This window comes from Podarcis muralis, chromosome 11, assembly GCF_964188315.1.
Source record: "Podarcis muralis chromosome 11, rPodMur119.hap1.1, whole genome shotgun sequence".
In the NCBI taxonomy this organism is placed as follows: Eukaryota; Metazoa; Chordata; class Lepidosauria; order Squamata; family Lacertidae; genus Podarcis; species Podarcis muralis.
Window position 1 is genome coordinate 39,012,126 of NC_135665.1, and position 19,077 is coordinate 39,031,202.

The following is a 19,077-nucleotide window of genomic DNA, read 5'->3' on the forward strand; positions in this document are numbered from 1 at the left end:
GGTGAGAAGGCAGAATCAAAGCCTCCATTTTCTTTTGCACAGACAGAGGGCCAGTACAAAAGAACATGGGGAGCTGCCTTAAACTGTGCCAAACCATTGTTACCTCTGGATCAATATTGCCTACACTGGTTGGCAGTGACTCTCCAGGATTTCAAACCACATTCTCCCCCAACCCTACTGAGAGATACTGGGGAATGAACCTAGGACCTTCTGTATGCATAGCTGAGCATCTGCCACTAAGCTATGGCCCTCACTATGGCACTGAGATCCAGATGCCATGTACAAAGCTGTTTTCTTTCCTCATGACTGGGGTTCATGGATGTGAGAAGCAGCCATGCTTACCTGGCCTCCTGACATGGGTGTCATTGCAGATTACTGGAAGAGGTGATGCACGCAGCTGGGAGATCATCACAGTGCAGACGCCCTGGCAGAACCAATCCGGTGCTCCCAGCAATGCATCCTCACTGTGCCAGACTAGCCCCTCCTAGTAAGATGGAGTGACAGCCATGCTGGCAAACCAGGTAAGTGCTGTTGGCCAGACATTGCTTAAGCTTTGGTAGCTTTGCATGCAAGAATTTTCTCAAAGCAGAGTGAACAAATAATGCAGAGAACCCCTATAATAGAAGGCATTGTTGTAAAAGTGTCGAAAAATCCCAGTGAATACAAGTCTCGGGCCCGACTGCTCCTACATTCTCCTGCAGTAAGAAAAAGGTGGAAAGGATGGCCTGGGTAGCAGATGTTGACGCAAGAGAACCTAGAGAATGACAAATGATGCCAGCTGGGTGCATAAATAAAGATGATGCATTTTTGTGACGTTTCGCTGGGTTGTTGCTTTTCTTAAGTGTCAAGCGCTGTATGAATGCTATTCATACAGAAACTCTCATTGCCTTGAGATATACTGTATTGCTCAAAATTGGGACAGGGAGGTGTAGGGAAAAAACATACACACACCCACACACACACACCCCCCTCATATGCCAAAATGGCTTCTGAGCTGTTTACAACAATGAAATCACTGTCAACTGTCAACTCATCTGGGTTCAACTAGCACCACAGAATATGGATTCCAGAAGAGGAGCTGTGTTAGAAAGTGACATTCATAATGGGAACCAATAGACAGGATTCTTTTGAGAGAATTTGGAACAACCAGGATTTGCACCAGCCAGCTTGGAGTAATGACCCAGCCAATAATGGAACATGTACTCATGTTGCTTCTGTACAGAGAAGCTGCTGCTTTAGGCAGGTATCAAATCCAAAATTACTGTATAACTTTCAAACTGCTAGGTGGTACGGCTAAACACTTCCTGAAGGCCGTTCCTTGTGGCTTGGAACCCGTCCCTTTCTTACTCTCAGAGGTAGAAGAGCAACAGCTCATGGTAGAGCGGCCACTTTGCTGGAAGAAGGTCTCAGGTTTGATCCCAGGTACCTCTAGGTGGGGCTGGAAGAGACCTCTGCCTGAAATCCTAAAGATCTGCTGGCAGTCAATGTAGACAATACTCTGAAGGCACATGATGCAACAACCTAGATGAAGCTAAGAAGATCTGGGTCTGGTCAGGGCAGTGTCGGATTTATGTATAAGCTAAACATGCTATAGCTTAGGGCCCCACTCTCTTGCCCCCCCCCCCATATACTTCTTCTTAATTGTATTTCAGGGACACGGATGGCGCTGTGGTCTAAACCACAGAGCCTAGGGCTTGCCGATCAGAAGGTCGGCAGTTCAAATCCCCACGATGGGATGAGCTCCCATTGCTCGGTCCCTGCTCCTGCCAACCTAGCAGTTCGAAAGCACGTCAAAGTGCAAGTAGATAAATAGGGACTGCTCCAGCAGGAAGGTAAACAGTGTTTCCGTGCGCTGCTCTGGTTTGCCAGAAGCGGCTTAGTCATGCTGGCCACATGACCCGGAAGCTGTACACCGACTCCCTCGGCCAGTCGGTGACCAGAGTCATCCGCGACTGGACCTAACGGTCAGGGGGCCCTTTACCTTTAATTGTATTTTACTATTAATATACTTCTTCTTAATTGTATTTCAGTTCAACAATTACTTTGATAAAATACATATTTTGTTATGTGCAAATGGCTTTAGATACCTATTAGGTCCATAAATTACCATATAACATATATTCAACACAAAAAAATAGCAACAATTTGCTGTTGACAAAAGACAGCTGGACATATAAAGGGCCCCATTACCTTCAGCAGCTTATGGCCTCATCAAACCTAAATCCGGCCCTGGGTCAGGGTATAGATAGGAGACTGCTTACAAACTCTATAGACGCTACCTTGCATTCTACAGAAAGGGGCGAAGGTGAGATATCCCGGTAAATACAATACACGAAATATGGGGGGGGGGGAGTCACAAATGACTCATTTGCAGCTTTTGTCAGGGAACCAGCCAGCAATAAATCACATGGAGTATGTGAGGTTAATTCTTTATTAGAAGAAACAAGGCTTGCTCAGGGGAGCCAGGCCTAATGAGCACACTAACACTTCTCAGTAAGTCTTGCCTACCAAGGCAGTTGTGGAGGCTGAAGATCCCCACCTTCCCATAGCTGTCTAAGACTCCTCCTCCTCTAAGTCCTTCCCAAACAATCTGAGACACTCTTGATGAGTCTGTCTCTGCTCCTCCCTCTTCATACCTCTTCTGGTTCTGGGAGACCAGGGGAGAAGGGAATTTGTCACAGCAAGAGTGCGAGATACCTTGGCTTCTTCACCAGTCTGACTCATCTCTGCCTCTTGGCCTCCCTCTTCTCCTGCTCCAGCTTCTGCTTCTGCACTACTCTCTGTCACAGACTGTCCCTGCTCGCTAAACCCTTTTATCTGTTCAGCTTCCGACACCTCCTCTTCCCAGGCTTCTGCCTCTGACCACTCATCATTGTCCCACCACCAACCCCTGGCTCTGAGCCTCCTTCCCTTGGGGGTTCCCCAGCTGGTGCCTCCCACCATTCCTCTGGGTCTAGCCAGCCTATGACATCTGTGTCAGTTTTCTTGGAACAGCAGCTGTCACCTGCAGCAAACTATTTAAGGCAGCCCTTGCAAAACACAGCCCCCAAAGAACGCAGAGAAGGCCCCATACAGCCAAGGGAAGTTGTGCAGCATGTGGCTTCCAGGCCATGCAGAGTGTGCCAGCAAGTCCCACCTGGCAAAACTTCATAAAACTTTATGCAGAACTAGAAGGGCTAAAATACATGCTTGGAGGCTGTACGACTTAGGAAGATGTATGCTTTTTGTCCTGGCCCTGAGCCACACTTCATTTTATTTCTGCCTTCTCTCCTCTCCCTCTCCTACTCTTTCGCACACACATGCACAACTGCTTGTCCCCTGTGCCACTTGTCTTCAATTGCTACAGGCAAAAGGGCAGCAAAGAACGCGAAGCCCAGGCTCCCACAGAGTGCAACCCCAGTCCACTCCTTTGCTTCCTCGACTTTCAACTTGGCGGGGGGTGGGGGAGCCTGAAAGGGACCGTGCAAGGCCGCAGGCAGAGTCACAAAGCCTGGGGAGAACCACGCGAGGAGGGCTGCCATCTGTGGTTTTGGACACCCCTTTGTTATTACATAGTAATTTCATTAAGGAACTTAGAGAGAGTGTAAAAAGGATATGTTCCAATGAAAATCTTCTTAAACAATCCCCACATTGAAAAGCTTAGTCTCTGGCAAAATAACAAAAAGGAAAAGGGTGGGGGGAACATAGCTGGGCAGAGTTGTAAAACAGACAGTGTTTAAGTGGAGAAGCAGAATTGGCAAAGCTTCCCATCTCTCATGATTACAGCATGAAAGCAGCCATGGGACTTGGAACTTCACAGCCACGTAGGAACTAGTGCCCCCCTCCTTTCTCTCTATCTGCTAGGTTAACAAGAGAGCTTTATTGTACAAGAAAACGGCATGTGCATGTATATCCCCAACTATCGGAAGATAACCGCCACTTTTCAGGGCTGGGGGCATTTTGGTCCTTGGCATGGTGCCTCACTACGTACCTGGAGCATGTGGTTATCTGTCAACAGCTCTACACTCTGGGCTGCATTATGATTAACATATGAGCAACTTTTGAGCACGAGAGAATGCAACAGACTCTGGGAATGATTTAGAGTGTAGTTAACCGTGCTCTGAAGATGAGATCACTGCAACACTTTATGGCATAGTGGCAGAATGGCTGGTGTCCAGCCTGATTTAAATTCTTCAGCCAGAGCGAAAAATAAAAACTACATTGATAGGGGAACCCCCAGCCCCCCAACTGGGCCTCAAGGACCTGTCCAAAAGTTCCAGGAATTAATAATGGTAGACTTACATGGAGACGGATCCACAAAAATCGGGTCTATGTTATGAAGCAGCTCCGTTCTGGGGGAAGGTTCGCCTTCACTAGAATAAAGTTTATTAGGAAAAGCATTAAATTTCTTTCTACAGTTTAACAGAATCCTAGCCCAGCTATTTCAACCATTCCTTTTGCGATTCTCTCAAGAAAAAAGGAAGTCTGTTAACTAATTAAGTGTGCAAAGCTGCTCAGAAATTTAAACAGGATATTGTTTGTCCTGTACCAAAACCAAGCCAGAAGAAGAACAGAAGAATTGGGAGCACACTTTCCTTTGAAGCTCTGCCTCCTGGTTTCATGGTTACCATCACATGATTGACAAGTGGGTGGCCCTTCCCATCTAGGAAAGTGATCCGTGGTGGTGGGGAGTTCAGGCTGGATTCAGTTCCCCAACCCTGAACTAAGTTACACTCAGAGTAATCAGGAGCCCAATTAATTTTAGTTATGCATTTCAGGAATGCGTACATTGGCGAAATCCAACATTGGGGAAGTGGGCTTTTATTCAGCCATCAGGACTTCACTTTTTCCTTTCTCCTCCCCACCCTGCAGCTCCTGTGGCCCCACCAAATCTGCTGAAGAGAGCCAATCAACCAGAGGAGATTTGGGGTGCACAAGGAGGGTGAAGGAGGGAAAGAGGAAGTCTCATTGCACAAGTGGAAGTCTGTTCTGCTTGCACATGGCCACTATTAGATGTTACACAAGGCTTTTCTTCACACAAAGTGGAAACTCAAAGGATTTGCATTAATGGGTTAGTCATACAGAGAGCAGACCCGCTGAAATTAATGGGCATGACTAACATAAACTGGTCTACTCTGAGTGGAAAAAGGGACATGGGTGGCGCTGTGGTCTAAACCACAGAGCCTAGGGCTTGCCAATCAGAAGGTCAGCGGTTCGAATCCCTGCAACAGGGTGAGCTCCCATTGCTCGGTCCCTGCTCCTGCCAACCTAGCAGTTCGAAAGAACGTCAAAGTGCAAGTAGATAAAGAGGTACCGCTCCGGTGGGAAGGTAAACGACATTTCCGTGTGCTGCTCTGGTTCGCCAGAAGCGACTTAGTCATGCTGGCCACATGACCCGGAAGCTGTATGCTGGCTCACTCGGCCAGTAAAGCGAGATGAGCACTGCAATCCCAGCGTCGTCTGTGACTGGACCTAAGGGTCAGGGGTCCCTTTACCTTTTTATTCTGAGTGGAACTTAGTTCAGAGAAGGGGAACTGAGCCAGATTGAACTTTCCACCACCAACTTTCCACTTGGATAGATGTGCAGGGCCACCTACCAGTTAATAGTCCAATGTAAACATGAGGCCAGAAGGCAGAACATCAAAGGAAAGTCCACTCCCAATACTTCCTTTACATATGTGGTTTGATTTCAAGTCATGCCTACAAACAAAAACTGTTCCTTTGCAGGAGTGGCTTGAGCTATGGCTTTGCAGATCCTTTGCAGCTGTGTCTTGAAATCAAGCCAGGGCTGCAAAGAACATTCTTTTTAGCTACCCAATAGTTATAAAACACAGTAAGTCAATGCAAGATATTTAGAAAACATTTACCACACAATAAAACAAGAAGACATAAAACTAGCAATAAAAATAATGTAAAACAAAATGGTTTTCACTTGCTTTCTGAGGATGATACCCAATGTTAATCATATTCAGAGTACAGTGGTACCTCGGGTTACATATGCTTCAGGTTACACACTCCACTAAGCCAGAAATAGTGCTTCAGGTTAAGAACTTTGCTTCAGGATAAGAAGAGAAATCGGGCTCCGGTGGTGTAGCGGCAGCAGGAGGCCCCATTAGCTAAAGTGGTGCTTCAGGTTAAGAACAGTTTCAGGTTAAGTATGGACCTCTGGAACGAATTAAGTACTTAACCCGAGGTACCACTGTAGACTCATTTAAAATCATGGGAACTGGCTAAGCTGACAGAGAGGATACATGGGAGAGACAACATGGATTTCAAAAAGGAGTGGGAACCATTTATAAACTATATAAAAAGACAGTATAAAGATTTGGCACCCATTGGCACGTTTTGACTAAACCTTCCCAACTATATAAGAGGTAAAACCAGCAGGGTATAGAATTTGTTTAATAAATCAATACGGAAATATTGGGGAAGCCAAAGAGGGGGGAGGGGAGAAATATGGATATATAAATTGTTCAATTAAGATTTGTGGAAAATTTGTTGCTACAATTTGAAAATTCAATAAAAATTATTATAAAATACAATAAAACCATGGGACTTAAGCTCATTTATTTCAATTGGTCTGTTCTAAGTATGACTTCTTTGGCTCTCAGCCAAAAAATGACTAAAGGTAGGAGCTCAGGAGGCCTTTTTCGGGGAAGCGTTTCAAAGGGTTGCGTCCAATGCTCGTCCTACTCAGAGTAGACCCACTGAAGTTAATGGGTATGACTGACTTTGTTTCATTAATGTAAATGGATCTACTCTGATTAGAAAGTACTTGGATACAACATAATGTTGCAGCACCCTTAAGAAAAATACAGCTGCCGAAGTCAACAAATTTGTCCTCATGGGAAATGGATCAGGGCCTCTCTAAATTTTATGGGAGAAGGGTGTCATGTGGGGGGGGGATGCTGTACAAAGTACCCAGCTCCCTAGATATATAGGGCTTTGTGCAACATAATTAGTACCTTGAATTATGCCTGGGAACTGACAGGTAGTCATTGCAACCAGTAGGGAGGAGGTTTTTAATGCCCCCAGCAATCTGCATTCACCAAGGGGGGGTGAAAACATTTTGTACTAGCTGCAGCCAAGGGGGAAAAAAACTTTCTAAAGGAAATTGAGTGCCATGCTTTCAACTTTATCAAGAATGCCTTGTCCAACCAAAACCCTGGTTGGTCTGCAGCCCTTGGGAAAGTTCACAGAATCAGATTGCTGGAGAATACCCAATGGTTCCTGCAGTACAACCCTTTGTTCCAACACAGGAAGATATTCAATATCCACAACATCTCTGGAGATGCTTGTCCAACCAGATAGAATAATAAAAACATCACCCCAGGCAGGCAAAAATAGTTTAAATAGCTCTAATAGAAAGCTGTTGTAAGGAACTGATGCATGACAGAGTCAAGTAAGGAGGAGACTGTGGTCAATTTCATGTACTCTGTCTGTTGCAAAACTGTAATTGCTGCAGATGTTTTTTCTTCCATGGGGGGGTCTACCAATAATTCTGTGCACCCTTGTACTTTTAAAACTCAGACAGCTTAATCCAATCTATTAAAAACCCAGCCATTATAGTTTCAATAAAATACCCCTGCTGAAACTATGTAAGACTGCAAACCGCTTTCTGCATTGCTGATAGCTTAATGAAGCAATTATCACCTCTCTCCATCTTGTTTACTCTGTGATATTGAAAACCAGTTACTTTTCAACCATGCAAGAATGTATCTGTTTACACTGTTAAAACACCCAGCACTCTGGGGAATTCTGGTTAGATTGCAAAGGGGGGAGGGGGGAGGAAATTCTACAGGGAAAATTTAGAAGGTGAAAACTTGCCCATGAGTAATTTGACTTAATCAGACTATTGGCAGGAAAGTTTCTGATGGATTACACAGTGGACATGCATCAGGGTTGAATTAATTTTTCTGTTACAAACAGCTGGGTTATCATTCATTTAATCAAATCCGCTTATAGCAGCAAACACTCAAGTGATAAATTATTTCTCAGGACCTTCTCATGAGTTACCGTATTTTTCGCTCTATAACACGCACCTGACCATAACACGCACATCGTTTTTAGAGGAGGAAAACAAGGGAAAAAACATTCTGAATGAAACAGTGGATGTATCATTTTTGTGCTTCATGCTGTGGCCACAGACATGTGATCTGATGGTGAATTTGGGGTGACCCAATGCAAAGATCCTGAGAATCCCTGTGGATCCATGCTTTGTAACCACGTTTTTGCACCATTGCAGCCCCAGGCAACAGTGGGTGCGTGCTTTTTTTGGTGCAGGCTGTAGCCATGGACATGCTATGTGATCTGATGGTGAATTTGGGGTGACCCAATGCAAAGATCCTGAGGATCCATGTGGATCCATGCTTTTTAACCACGTGTTTGCACCATTGCAGCCCCAGGCAACAGTGGGTGCGTGCTTTTTTTGGTGCAGGCTGTAGCCATGGACATGCTATGTGATCTGATGGTGAATTTGGGGTGACCCAATGCAAAGATCCTGAGGATCCATGTGGATCCATGCTTTTTAACCACGTTTTTGCACCATTGCAGCCCCAGGCAACAGTGGGTGCGTGCTTTTTTTGGTGCAGGCTGTAGCCATGGACATGCTATGTGATCTGATGGTGAATTTGGGGTGACCCAATGCAAAGATCCTGAGGATCCATGTGGATCCATGCTTTTTAACCACGTTTTTGCACCATTGCAGCCCCAGGCAACAGTGGGTGCGTGATTTTTTTGGTGCAGGCTGTAGCCATGGACATGCTATGTGATCTGATGGTGAATTTGGGGTGACCCAATGCAAAGATCCTGAGGATCCATGTTGATCTATGCTTTGTAACTACATTTTAAGTGGGGAGCGAAGGAAAAACAAAGAAGGGACATGAGAGGGGTGTGCAGAGAAGCAGCTGGCTAAGAATGCTGGAGAGGGATTTAACGGGTGGGAGGCAAAAGTTCCCCCCCAAGCCAGCCAGCCATCTCTCTCTCTCTCTCTCTCTCTCTCTCTCTCTCTCTCTCTCTCTCTCTCTCCCTCCCTCTCCCTCCCCCCCCTCCCTCCCCCACTCTCTCTCCCTCTCCCCCAGCAGTACCGGAGCACAGAGACGACACTTTCCCCTCTGCTTGCCTGGAGGGGAGGGGCTTTCCCTGCTCTTTGTTCCGTTTGAGCAAACACAGCAACTAAACAGAGGAGGGTGGGCAGTAAGACCCTGAGGCAGAATGCAGGAAAGCTGCCACTTCCTCTTTTCATGTTTCCCTTCTCCATGACTCGCGATTTGACTTTTGCTTGATTTTTTGGCTCCAGGGACCACACATTCGCTCCATAACACGCACAGACATTTCCCCTTCCTTTTTAGGAGAAAAAATCTGCGTGTTATAGAGGGAAAAATACGGTACATGGATTTTTGAACAAGGCGTCATACAAAATGTTTGCTGCTTGAGTCTGCTAGCTTGATTAAGTTTAGTTGCCCCACTTCTGCTAGTTAATAAATCCATTAAAAGAAAATCTGATTACATTTTTAAAGACGTTTACTTTTTTTAAAAAAATGGCAAACAAGGATTTTGCCCCCAGCAACATCTTGGTTGCCCATAATGCACCATGGAGAGGGGGATAATGTCCTACTAAAACAGAGGTTACCTGATTGTTCTCCAGACATCAAAACCATCTAGACGCTTTGTGCCATTCGTAGACCCTCCAGCGAGCTTCACCAGGGTTGGCAGCCAATCAGAAATGTGGATAAGGTCATGACTTTCCACTCCCTTCCGTTTCAGTAAAGGACTTGCAACAAATCCCACTCCTCTCACTCCGCCTTCCCACAGTGTCCATTTTCTTCCTCTTAATGGCCAGTTGTTTCCACCTGCCAACGTTTGGCCCCCATTATCTGAAACATATTAAGCGGTAAGTATGAAGAAACCTGGGAGTGACGCAGGCGGCGCTGTGGGTTAAACCACAGAGTCTAGGACTTGCCGATCAGAAGGTCAGCAGTTCGAATCCCCGCGACGGGGTGAGCTCCCATTGCTCAGTCCCTGCTCCTGCCAACCTAGCTGTCTGAAAGCACGTAGATAAATAGGTACCGCTCCGGCGGGAAAGTAAACGGCGTTTCCGTGCGCTGCTCTGGTTCGCCAGAAGCGGCTTAGTCATGCTGGCCACATGACCCGGAAGCTGTATGCCGGCTCCCTCAGCCAATAAAGCGAGATGAGCGCCACAACCCCAGAGTTGGTCATGACTGGATCTAATGGTCAGGGGTCCCTTTACCTATGAAGAAACCCTGTTGTTGGCTTTTAAAAAAGTTTTATACACCTCCTTCATTGGAGTTTTTAAAGGGGAGGTTGGATGGCCACCTGTCATGGCTGATGTAGTTGAGATTCTTGCACTGCAGCCGGCTGGAATGGGTGATCCCCTTCCAACTCTACAATTCTGTAAATCTATGATTCAGATGGTATCAGTAGCAAATGGTGGTGTGTGGTGGCAGTGTTTATTCGACCTCCTGACAGATGGGTCACTGCTGTTTACTGGGAGGAAGAGTGGAAAGACCACGGTAATGTGGACCAGGTCAGCACTGTGCAAACACACTTGCAGAACCAATATGGTGATCTAGGTGTGTGTTTGCGCAGTGTCAACCTCATTGCCCTTTCTCCCAGTAAACACCAGTGACCCTGCTGCTGGGAGGTCAGGCAAGCACCATTGCCCCTGTAATAAAAAAATTAAGGTCTTATATATATAAAATAAATGTTCATAAATGTACCAACCAAGCATAAACATAGATATGTGGAACACATGTCTGGACCAGCACAGGAAGACCATGCTGAAACTATTTTGACTCCCAAGTTGACCAAATGTTTCTCTGCGAGGAGGGAGGAGGTGAGAAAACCTTCCTTGTTACAGGAATTGGGTAATCACCATTTCAAAGGAATGGGCAGACTACCAGGAAAGGCAATTAGATAAGGCAGTATTAGATAACCTGGCAAACAGGAAAACAACAATATTCAAATTTCTGTTGTAGACCACCTTTCTGTGATGTAAATATGATGTTTGTGGGGGGTAGTCTTGGGTTACACCCCTTCTGTGATGTATGTATGATGTATGGAGGGGTGGTCTTGAGCTCCAGGGCAAGGAATTTAAAATATAAGGGCAGGCACACCTTTGTTCTGGGCCTTCCTGCATGTGAGGGGAGCACCCTATTGCAACAGTTCAATAAAGATCAGGCTTACGAGCTGCTTTGCTTCTCAATATTCTCTGGTTGGCCTCTGTTATTTACTCCTACCAATAGGGAACCCACATAAGGACTCTACAGTATACGGGCTCTTGGATACCCCCATAAGGGAAAAGGGACAGATTTTGTTTACAACACCCCACGCCATCATCTGCTACAGGGTTGTTGTTGTTTTTTATTAGACAACATTTCATAGCTAACAAATCTGACTAACATTTATAAGCAGGGTGTAGAGGACTATATCTTAATAAGGAGTGCCCATAATTTAATGGCAAAGAACAAGAACTGGCAATTCAGGTTAAAGTGTCAGGTAACAGGTACTGGGAGAAATTCCTGACTGACTTTGGAGACCCACTGCCAATCAGAGTAGACAATATTGGGTTAGATGGACCAATGACCTGCCCCAGCATATGCATTACAACTATCCCCATCATCATTATACTTAATTCTTTATTACACTTATATACCTCCTTTGCCTCCAAAGTTTCCCCTCCCCATTAATCTTCACAACAACCTTGTGAGGTAGGTCAGGCTAAGAAACAGTGACTGGCCCAGGGGCACCCAGCGAGTTTCATGGTTGAGTGGGGATTCAAACTCTGGTCTCCCAGGTCATAGTCTAACACTCTCACTGTTACATCACACTGGTACTTATGCATAATTTGAATGATTTCACTCTGAAATGTGTATTTATTAAAAGAAAAATTTCACTTCCAAGATCCCAGCACTCCCATTTTTAAAAGATAACTGTTATGTACTGAAGTTCTCACCCTGGGCCAGCAGGGGGATACTGTAGATGCAAATGAAGGATCGAAAGTGACGTTCAGTGATTGGCTAGTTTGTATGCAAATGAAGGATTGAAAGTGACATTCAGTGATTGGCTAGTTACAGAAAATGGTTACTGTTGCATTCTAGTGGAGCTCTATATAAGCAGGCTGACTGAGCTCCTCAGTTCAGTTCTGTTCCAGCTTACAAATAAAGAGCTGCTTTGGAAGAATCGCTGTGTCGTCTGATATGTTCGCCCACAACTTAACAATAACCTATTAAGGGATCATATTCACTTGTGAGATACCTCCCACTGGGATAGACTTCTACCTGCTTCTGGCTCTGCACTGCTCTGCTTTCAAGTTTTATGTTGTTTAGTCGTTTAGTCGTGTCCGACTCTTCGTGACCCCATGGACCAGAGCACGCCAGGCACCTCTGTCCTCCAAGTTTTATAAACATCAGTAAATACAGTTTCTCTTTGTTACTGGAGAAAAATCATACAGTAATGAAGTGTTCTGTTGCAATTTAATGCTCATTAAACAGAGAGAGTAAAGACCAATATTATTTTGTTCTGAAGTGGGTGGGTTGTGAGAAGGGCTGCAATGTTTGATCAACTGATTAACCAATTCTAAAACCTTTTAATTGACTGAAAAGGTGTTCCTAATTAACTGGGCAGCAGACATAGATATACATTTTAAAAACCTATTATTTATGTGACTACTTATGAATGTGCAGGCTTCAAGCATCATTTAAAACAATCATTCCCATGCTCTCTAACGCAAGAGAAATGCCTCTTCTATGGTAACACCCAGTGTGGCTTATATACACACATTGTCTAGACAAAAAGGTTGGATCCAGAGCTGCCTTTCTGCAAATCATCAACGGCCTAAGGTCTTGGGCCCAGCAACCTTCAGGATCCTATGCACCATCATTATGTCACAAAGGAGAAAGAAATCCTCTAAGAACATCCTCTTTACAGTGGTACCTCAGGTTAAGTACTTAATTCGTTCCGGAGGTCCGTTCTTAATCTGAAACTGTTCTTAACCAGAAGCACCACTTTAGCTAATGGGGCCTCCTGCTGCTGCCGCGCCGCCAGAGCACGATTTCTGTTCTCATCCTGAAGCAAAGTTCTTAACCTGAAGCACTATTTCTGGGTTAGTGGAGTCTGTAACCTGAAGCGTATGTAACCTGAAGCGTATGTAACCCGAGGTACCACTGTACTTTACTGCCTTGTGTATGAAATAAACACAGAAAGAGGCCTTTGAGATTCTTCTACCATTTTCAGGATTTGGTCTACAAGAGGTGGTACTCTCTGAACCAAAAATATAGAAATGGAAGACCTAGTCCTAGATCTCCATCACCTTGCCAAGTTTGGCAAGTAATGAATGTGTAGCTCGTTCTGTGGGTAGAACAGATTTTTGATAATACTATTTGGAGGTTCACTTCTTCAACATGTAATCTTGCAACCTAAACACTGGCTTCCAGGACCTGACAACTATATTGATCAGTGCTTCGGCTACAGATTTGTACAATAACCATGCAACAAATACAACATGGCTTATTTCTGACCAGTTTTCTAGACATACTTGGCAATATGTGAGTCTACCAGACATCCTGGATTGTCCTGAAACTTTAAACTCGTGAAGAGATTGGAGTCCAGGGCCAAAGGTTTAACAATTTCAAAGACATTTCAGGCAAAATTATTGATAATGTTTCACTCCTATCAGCTTTATTGTAATGCAAGGGTAAGAAACCATTTTCAGGACAACAGCCTCAAGAATATTCTTGTTTTCTCATCACTTGATGATTTTGAGCTGAGTAAGCAAGCCACCTCCATTGAAAAGGATTGTGCCTGATATCGAGTGTTATGAAAAATATGGTGGTGGTGATTTGATGACTGACACACATGTATGAGCCATTACGTGACATGTCCAGCCACCGAGTTAAAAACAAGTATGGGTAAACCAATCAGCAGTACTTTGATAGACTAGTCTACAAAAGTGTCTTGCAGGTTCTGATCCAGTGTCTGCAACATTTGCAGTGGATCTCCATGGAGGCTGAAGCTTCTCATTCACCTCTATGAAAATGAAATACATTGGGTTGTATCCAGACTGAGTTAGCTGCACTTGGATCCCATTTAAATCAATGTGGGGGGGAAACACGCCTCCATTTTAATTTATTTCAGTCAGAATGAATTGCAACTAACATGGCTGTGGCTTAGTGGCAGAGCAAGGTGATCTGCATGCAGAAAGGTCTGAGGTCTATTTCATGACATCTCCAGACAAGGAAAAACTCCTGTGTGAAACCTTAGCAAGCTGTTGCCAGTCAGCACAGCCAGTACGGAGGTAGATGGATCAATGATCTGACTTAGTACAGTGCAGATTCCTAGGCTATTGGAAATGCCAAAGAGCACATGGAACATTTCCCTCTACTGGGGGGGGGGGAGGTCTGTGTGCCCAAGAATGTTGAACATGGCCCCAAAGTTGATTGTGCTTAATGGCATCTCAGGGCTTGAAGGAAGTGCAAGTGTATCTCAAGCGATAAGTACATTAAGAGGACAGATAAACACGAACAATTTCATTACGCTTTGTAAACCAGATTGACATAATTCCTTTTGATGTGGCTCCTTACATCTATGGGAGATTAACCAATTTGTGCTTCAGGCACGCGTGCCAGTCCCAAACATTTTCACCTCACACATGCATATAAAGGGGGGGGGGGGAATCTCCTATATGTCAAGTGTGTCCTACACAAGTGATTACAGTGGTACCTCGGGTTACGTACTTAATTCGTTCCGGAGGTCCGTTCTTAACCTGAAACTGTTCTTAACCTGAAGCACCACTTTAGCTAATGGGGCCTCCTGCTGCTGCTGCCCCACCGCCACACAATTTCTGTTCTCATCCTGAAGCAAAGTTCTTAACCTGGAGCACTATTTCTGGGTTAGCGGAGTGTGTAACCTGAAGCGTATGTAACCTGAAGCATATGTAACCTGAAACGTATGTAACCCAAGGCAGCACTGTACTAAATGCATAATTGCAATTAAAGACAGAGTGGACACTTCTGCAATGGAGCTCCATTCTTCGGAGCTGCAATCAACAGCTGGATTGGAAATCCAAGTCAGCTGATTTTGCTGATGATTAGAAGAAAAATACCGGGCATGTAGAAGGCTGCATGATGGAATTACCTCCGAAGTCTGGATAACTAAAATAATACAGTGATCTACTTTATCCCATTCCAGTTCCCTTTTCTTATTTCTTTTGTTTCCTCCAAATCTAGGGAAATAGTCCATATGGCAAACTTTTGAGCACATAATTAAATTATCTGCACTGCTTGTAGGAAGCTTCTTCCATACTTCTCTCCAATCTTCACCTAAGAGCAACAGATTTCTTTTCATTTCCTCTACAACAAGGCACTGAAAGTGGGAACTCAGGCAGTTCATGTAAAAATTTGGCTGAAAAAATCATTATTCATGAACTTTGGACAGATGTTTCTCATGTCCCTAGAACTGCTTCAGAATTGCTTTATTAGTACAAGGTTTCTGAGAATCAGGACCTTGATTCAATTTTAGCCTTGCTAAAGATCTTATATGAATCAATAAAGCAGAAAAGCAGCCCCATTTCTGCTCAGTTCCATCTGAAGACTTGCCAGATATCCTGGTACAGTGTGAGCCCATGAAGCTACAGACAAGACAATGATAACTAGTATAAACTGGCTTATCAGCATGAACATCTTTTAAGAACTGCAAGGCAGCAAAATAATGAATGCTTGACCTGGAATAAACCAACATTACTAAATCAGCAAGAATTTGAAGAGCTCATGAAACAATCTTTGTGTTCTCTTCCTATGATCCAGTGCCATGTGCGTACATGGATATCACAACAAGCTAAGAATATTCAGAGGTACATATTTAAAATTGGGGGTCTTAAAAACCACAAACTAGAATTGTAAAATTGGTTTTTAAACTGGGTTGCAGACTGTTTCTCTCTCTTAACACACACACACACACACACACAGAGAGAGAGAGAGAGAGAGAGAGAGAGAGAGAGAGAGAGAGAGAACCCACCATACATGAAGTCAAAAGGAAGTTCTTTTCCAAAATAATTGCTGGTGGTCAAGATGCCATTAGCTGGGTAATCACCTTGATATTTTACACTAGATTCAAGATGACAGGCCATAATAAAATGCCAATGAGAGCAGGTAAGAAAGCTTCAAAGGTGTCTTAAGAGAACGTGAAGCATGCCTGCTCACATTAGGAAAAGGAGCCATGCTTAGCTAGGTCACTGTTGTGTGTACTGACATAATCCCCATGAATTCCTCATTGTGTGCCCCTGAAGTAATTTGATCCTATTCCCTGTTATTTGAAATACAAATAGCTTACAATTCTAAGCTTCTCTTCACCATGGTGGATGAACAAAAAACAAAAGCAAGTGTTAATTAACCTATAAAGTAAATCCAAATACCGCAGTCAAGAAAAGCTTAATCTGGGTAGCTGCATCATGTAAATGAAGCAAGATTGCTTAACCACTACAACAACAAGTTTATTAAATTTGTGAGGTCCATGCCTTTACACAAAATACCATAAAACATTATTAAAAGGTAAACAATAAAATTATAAAAGTAAGCTAAAATTCATGCCATGCTGTCCCAGCAAGGAAACTACCCAAAAAAAACCCACCATTCAGGAAAGAAGATACAGCAGCTGGTTAGGAGAGCAATGGGAGGGACCTCACCGTTTCATCCAGGAACCATACCCTAGTTTTCATAGCCTTCACCACAAAGACCGCTACCACGTGAGAAATCCGTGGATCAGCGTCCACCAGTAAAAACTTTACTTGGTCCTCAGAGTTGACTATTGATTTGGGGATAGTTTGTAACATCGCATCCCTGAAGGCCGAATAGATGGGACAATACAACATGTAACATGTGAGATCCTCTTTGGTTCTCATATGACAAGGACATATACGCTGCTCTACTGGGATTTTTGCATATCTGCCTGACAGATAGGCCGTAGGAATGGTTTAAAAACGGGCCATGGTGAAGGCTCTCCGAAGGGTGGGATTGGTGATATTCGCCAAGTAATTGGCGCAGGTTTTGACTGTTTTCAGTCGGGGAAACCAGTGGGAGGACCCTGGGTTCTGTATTTTTGTGATATCTAACAGAGCGTCTCTCTCCAGGATCCATTCCCGAACTTTGTCCGGGCTCCACAGTTTGAGGATATTAAACTCCGGTAGGGTGTATCTAACCAGGATCTCAGATAGGTTTTGACGCCAAGTGGTGTTCTTTTGAAGAGATACAAAGGCTTGTTTGGCCAATAAGGTGTTTGAAGTGTTTGCAAGGTTGATGTAAAATCGTAGGAATCTTAAGTGGGCCCTGGCAGACACAGAGGGTACCCTCTGTGCTTAACCACTAATTAAATGTATTCTGTCGGTCTCTATTCTAGATGTAAGGATTGCCTTTGCTGGATCTTTGCAAGATCCATTTAGGTCTAGCATTAGCTTTTCCATAAGTAGTCAAAGATACAGATCAGCAAAGGTATACACTTGGCATGACTGTGACCACTGGCTTTTGTTTTTTTTACCCTGGAATCTGGTAACACTGGAAATGTACCGCCATTGAGCACAGCCGTTCCACTAAACTCACAACCATTGGAAGGTCATTCAAAGATTTGCCTAGCACAGGGATGGGGAAATCTGTAACCTTTCATTTGTTGTTGGGACGATGGGTCCCATCAGCTCAGACAGCAAGGCCAATGGGAAGATGATGGGAGTTGTAGTCCAGTAACACCTGAAGTATCACAGGTGATCTAGCCCTTTTATATGAAGCCACAAACTGAATCATTTTGTGTGTGGACAGGCTTTTGATTCAGCGGATGCCTTTGCTAACAGAAGAAGGGAGTAAGATCTCTGTGTCCCCTGGAAATCTGCTCCAGAGAGTTAACGGCCCCTTTCATGGGTGGTGGCACAGAGATCTGAAGAAGGAATCTCCAGGAACTGCCTCACCTCCTCTACTGTTAGTGGAGCCCTCTACTAGATCAAAGATTCCTCAGCTAACAGAAGGATTCCTTCCCTTTGTAGAACAGGTGGATACTGCAACCCCATCTAACCAAGCAACCATCACCCTGTTTTCAAGTAGTGAAACCCGAAAGTTAACTGTGCATTCAATTAGGGCAGGGGTCAGCAAATTTTTCACCAGGGGGCCGGTCCACTGTCCCTCAGACCTTGTGGGGGGGGGGCGGACTATATTTGGGGGGGGGGATGAACGAATTTCTATGCCCCACAAATAACCCAGAGATGAATTTTAAATAAAAGCACACATTCCACTCATGTAAAAACACGCTGATTCCTGGACCGTCTGCAGGCCAGATTTAGAAGGCAATTGGGCCAGATCCGGCCCCCGGGCCTTAGTTTGCCTACCCATGATGTAGGGCTTGGTTTGGACTGTAGGAGTCCCTCTCAGTACAAATAATTATTAGTAAATGACCTTCAAATCCTCCCAACTTTACACTACTGTGTTGACTATTATGTCAATTAAACTTAGTGGAGTGCATGAACGTACTTATGGGTTGTTCCCCCCCCCCCGCCCCTTATCTCAGAGTTCCTGTTTTAATATGGAACCAAACCAAGAAGCCTTCTCATTTTAATAAACACAGCAACAGAAGTAATAAAAAATTGATTTCTTGTACTTCGAGCTATTCCAAGAATAAGAGATGCTGACACATGATTTCTGTCACCTGAGAGTAATTCAGTATGGACTATGTGCACACAATGTTCAGAGGAAAATAAAATATGGTGAATAATAATCATGCTAACTCAAGAGAGCTGACTTTTTCAATTATAATAGCAGCTAAGGTAAGGTTACTCTGCTCTGGAAAATAGCAAGTAAAAAGCCATTTCTGAGCACAAAGTCTCCTCCTCAAAATATTCCTTAACGTGCTCCTGAGATAAAATGAACAGTCTGCAGGATTAACAAAAGGATGCAAGTATCTCAGCCCTAAACACATAGCCTAGGAGGAACCAGCGAGTAAAATAAAGAATGAGGTTTGTAGCAACTCCAAATACCACCACATCCACTATATACATTTCTATATAACTGTAAAAATAAGCTCCCACACACGTGCAAAATATATTTT

At 44.2% G+C, this 19,077-nt stretch overlaps 2 protein-coding genes across 2 annotated transcripts in view; both read right to left on the minus strand.

The window, feature by feature from the left end:
- DMGDH (dimethylglycine dehydrogenase) overlaps positions 1–19,077 on the minus strand; it is a 249,919-nt gene that overhangs the window by 156,005 nt on the left and 74,837 nt on the right. The gene's annotated exons all lie outside the window — the stretch shown is intronic.
- The window catches only part of ARSB (arylsulfatase B), a 73,111-nt gene that overhangs the window by 26,155 nt on the left and 27,879 nt on the right, over positions 1–19,077 (minus strand). Inside the window, exons 5-6 of the mRNA XM_028748964.2 lie at positions 9,611–9,854; positions 4,282–4,352 (exon numbers count right to left, since the gene is read on the minus strand). Of these exons, the coding sequence (XP_028604797.2) occupies positions 4,282–4,352; positions 9,611–9,854 (315 nt within the window). The remainder of the gene's footprint in view (positions 1–4,281; positions 4,353–9,610; positions 9,855–19,077) is intronic.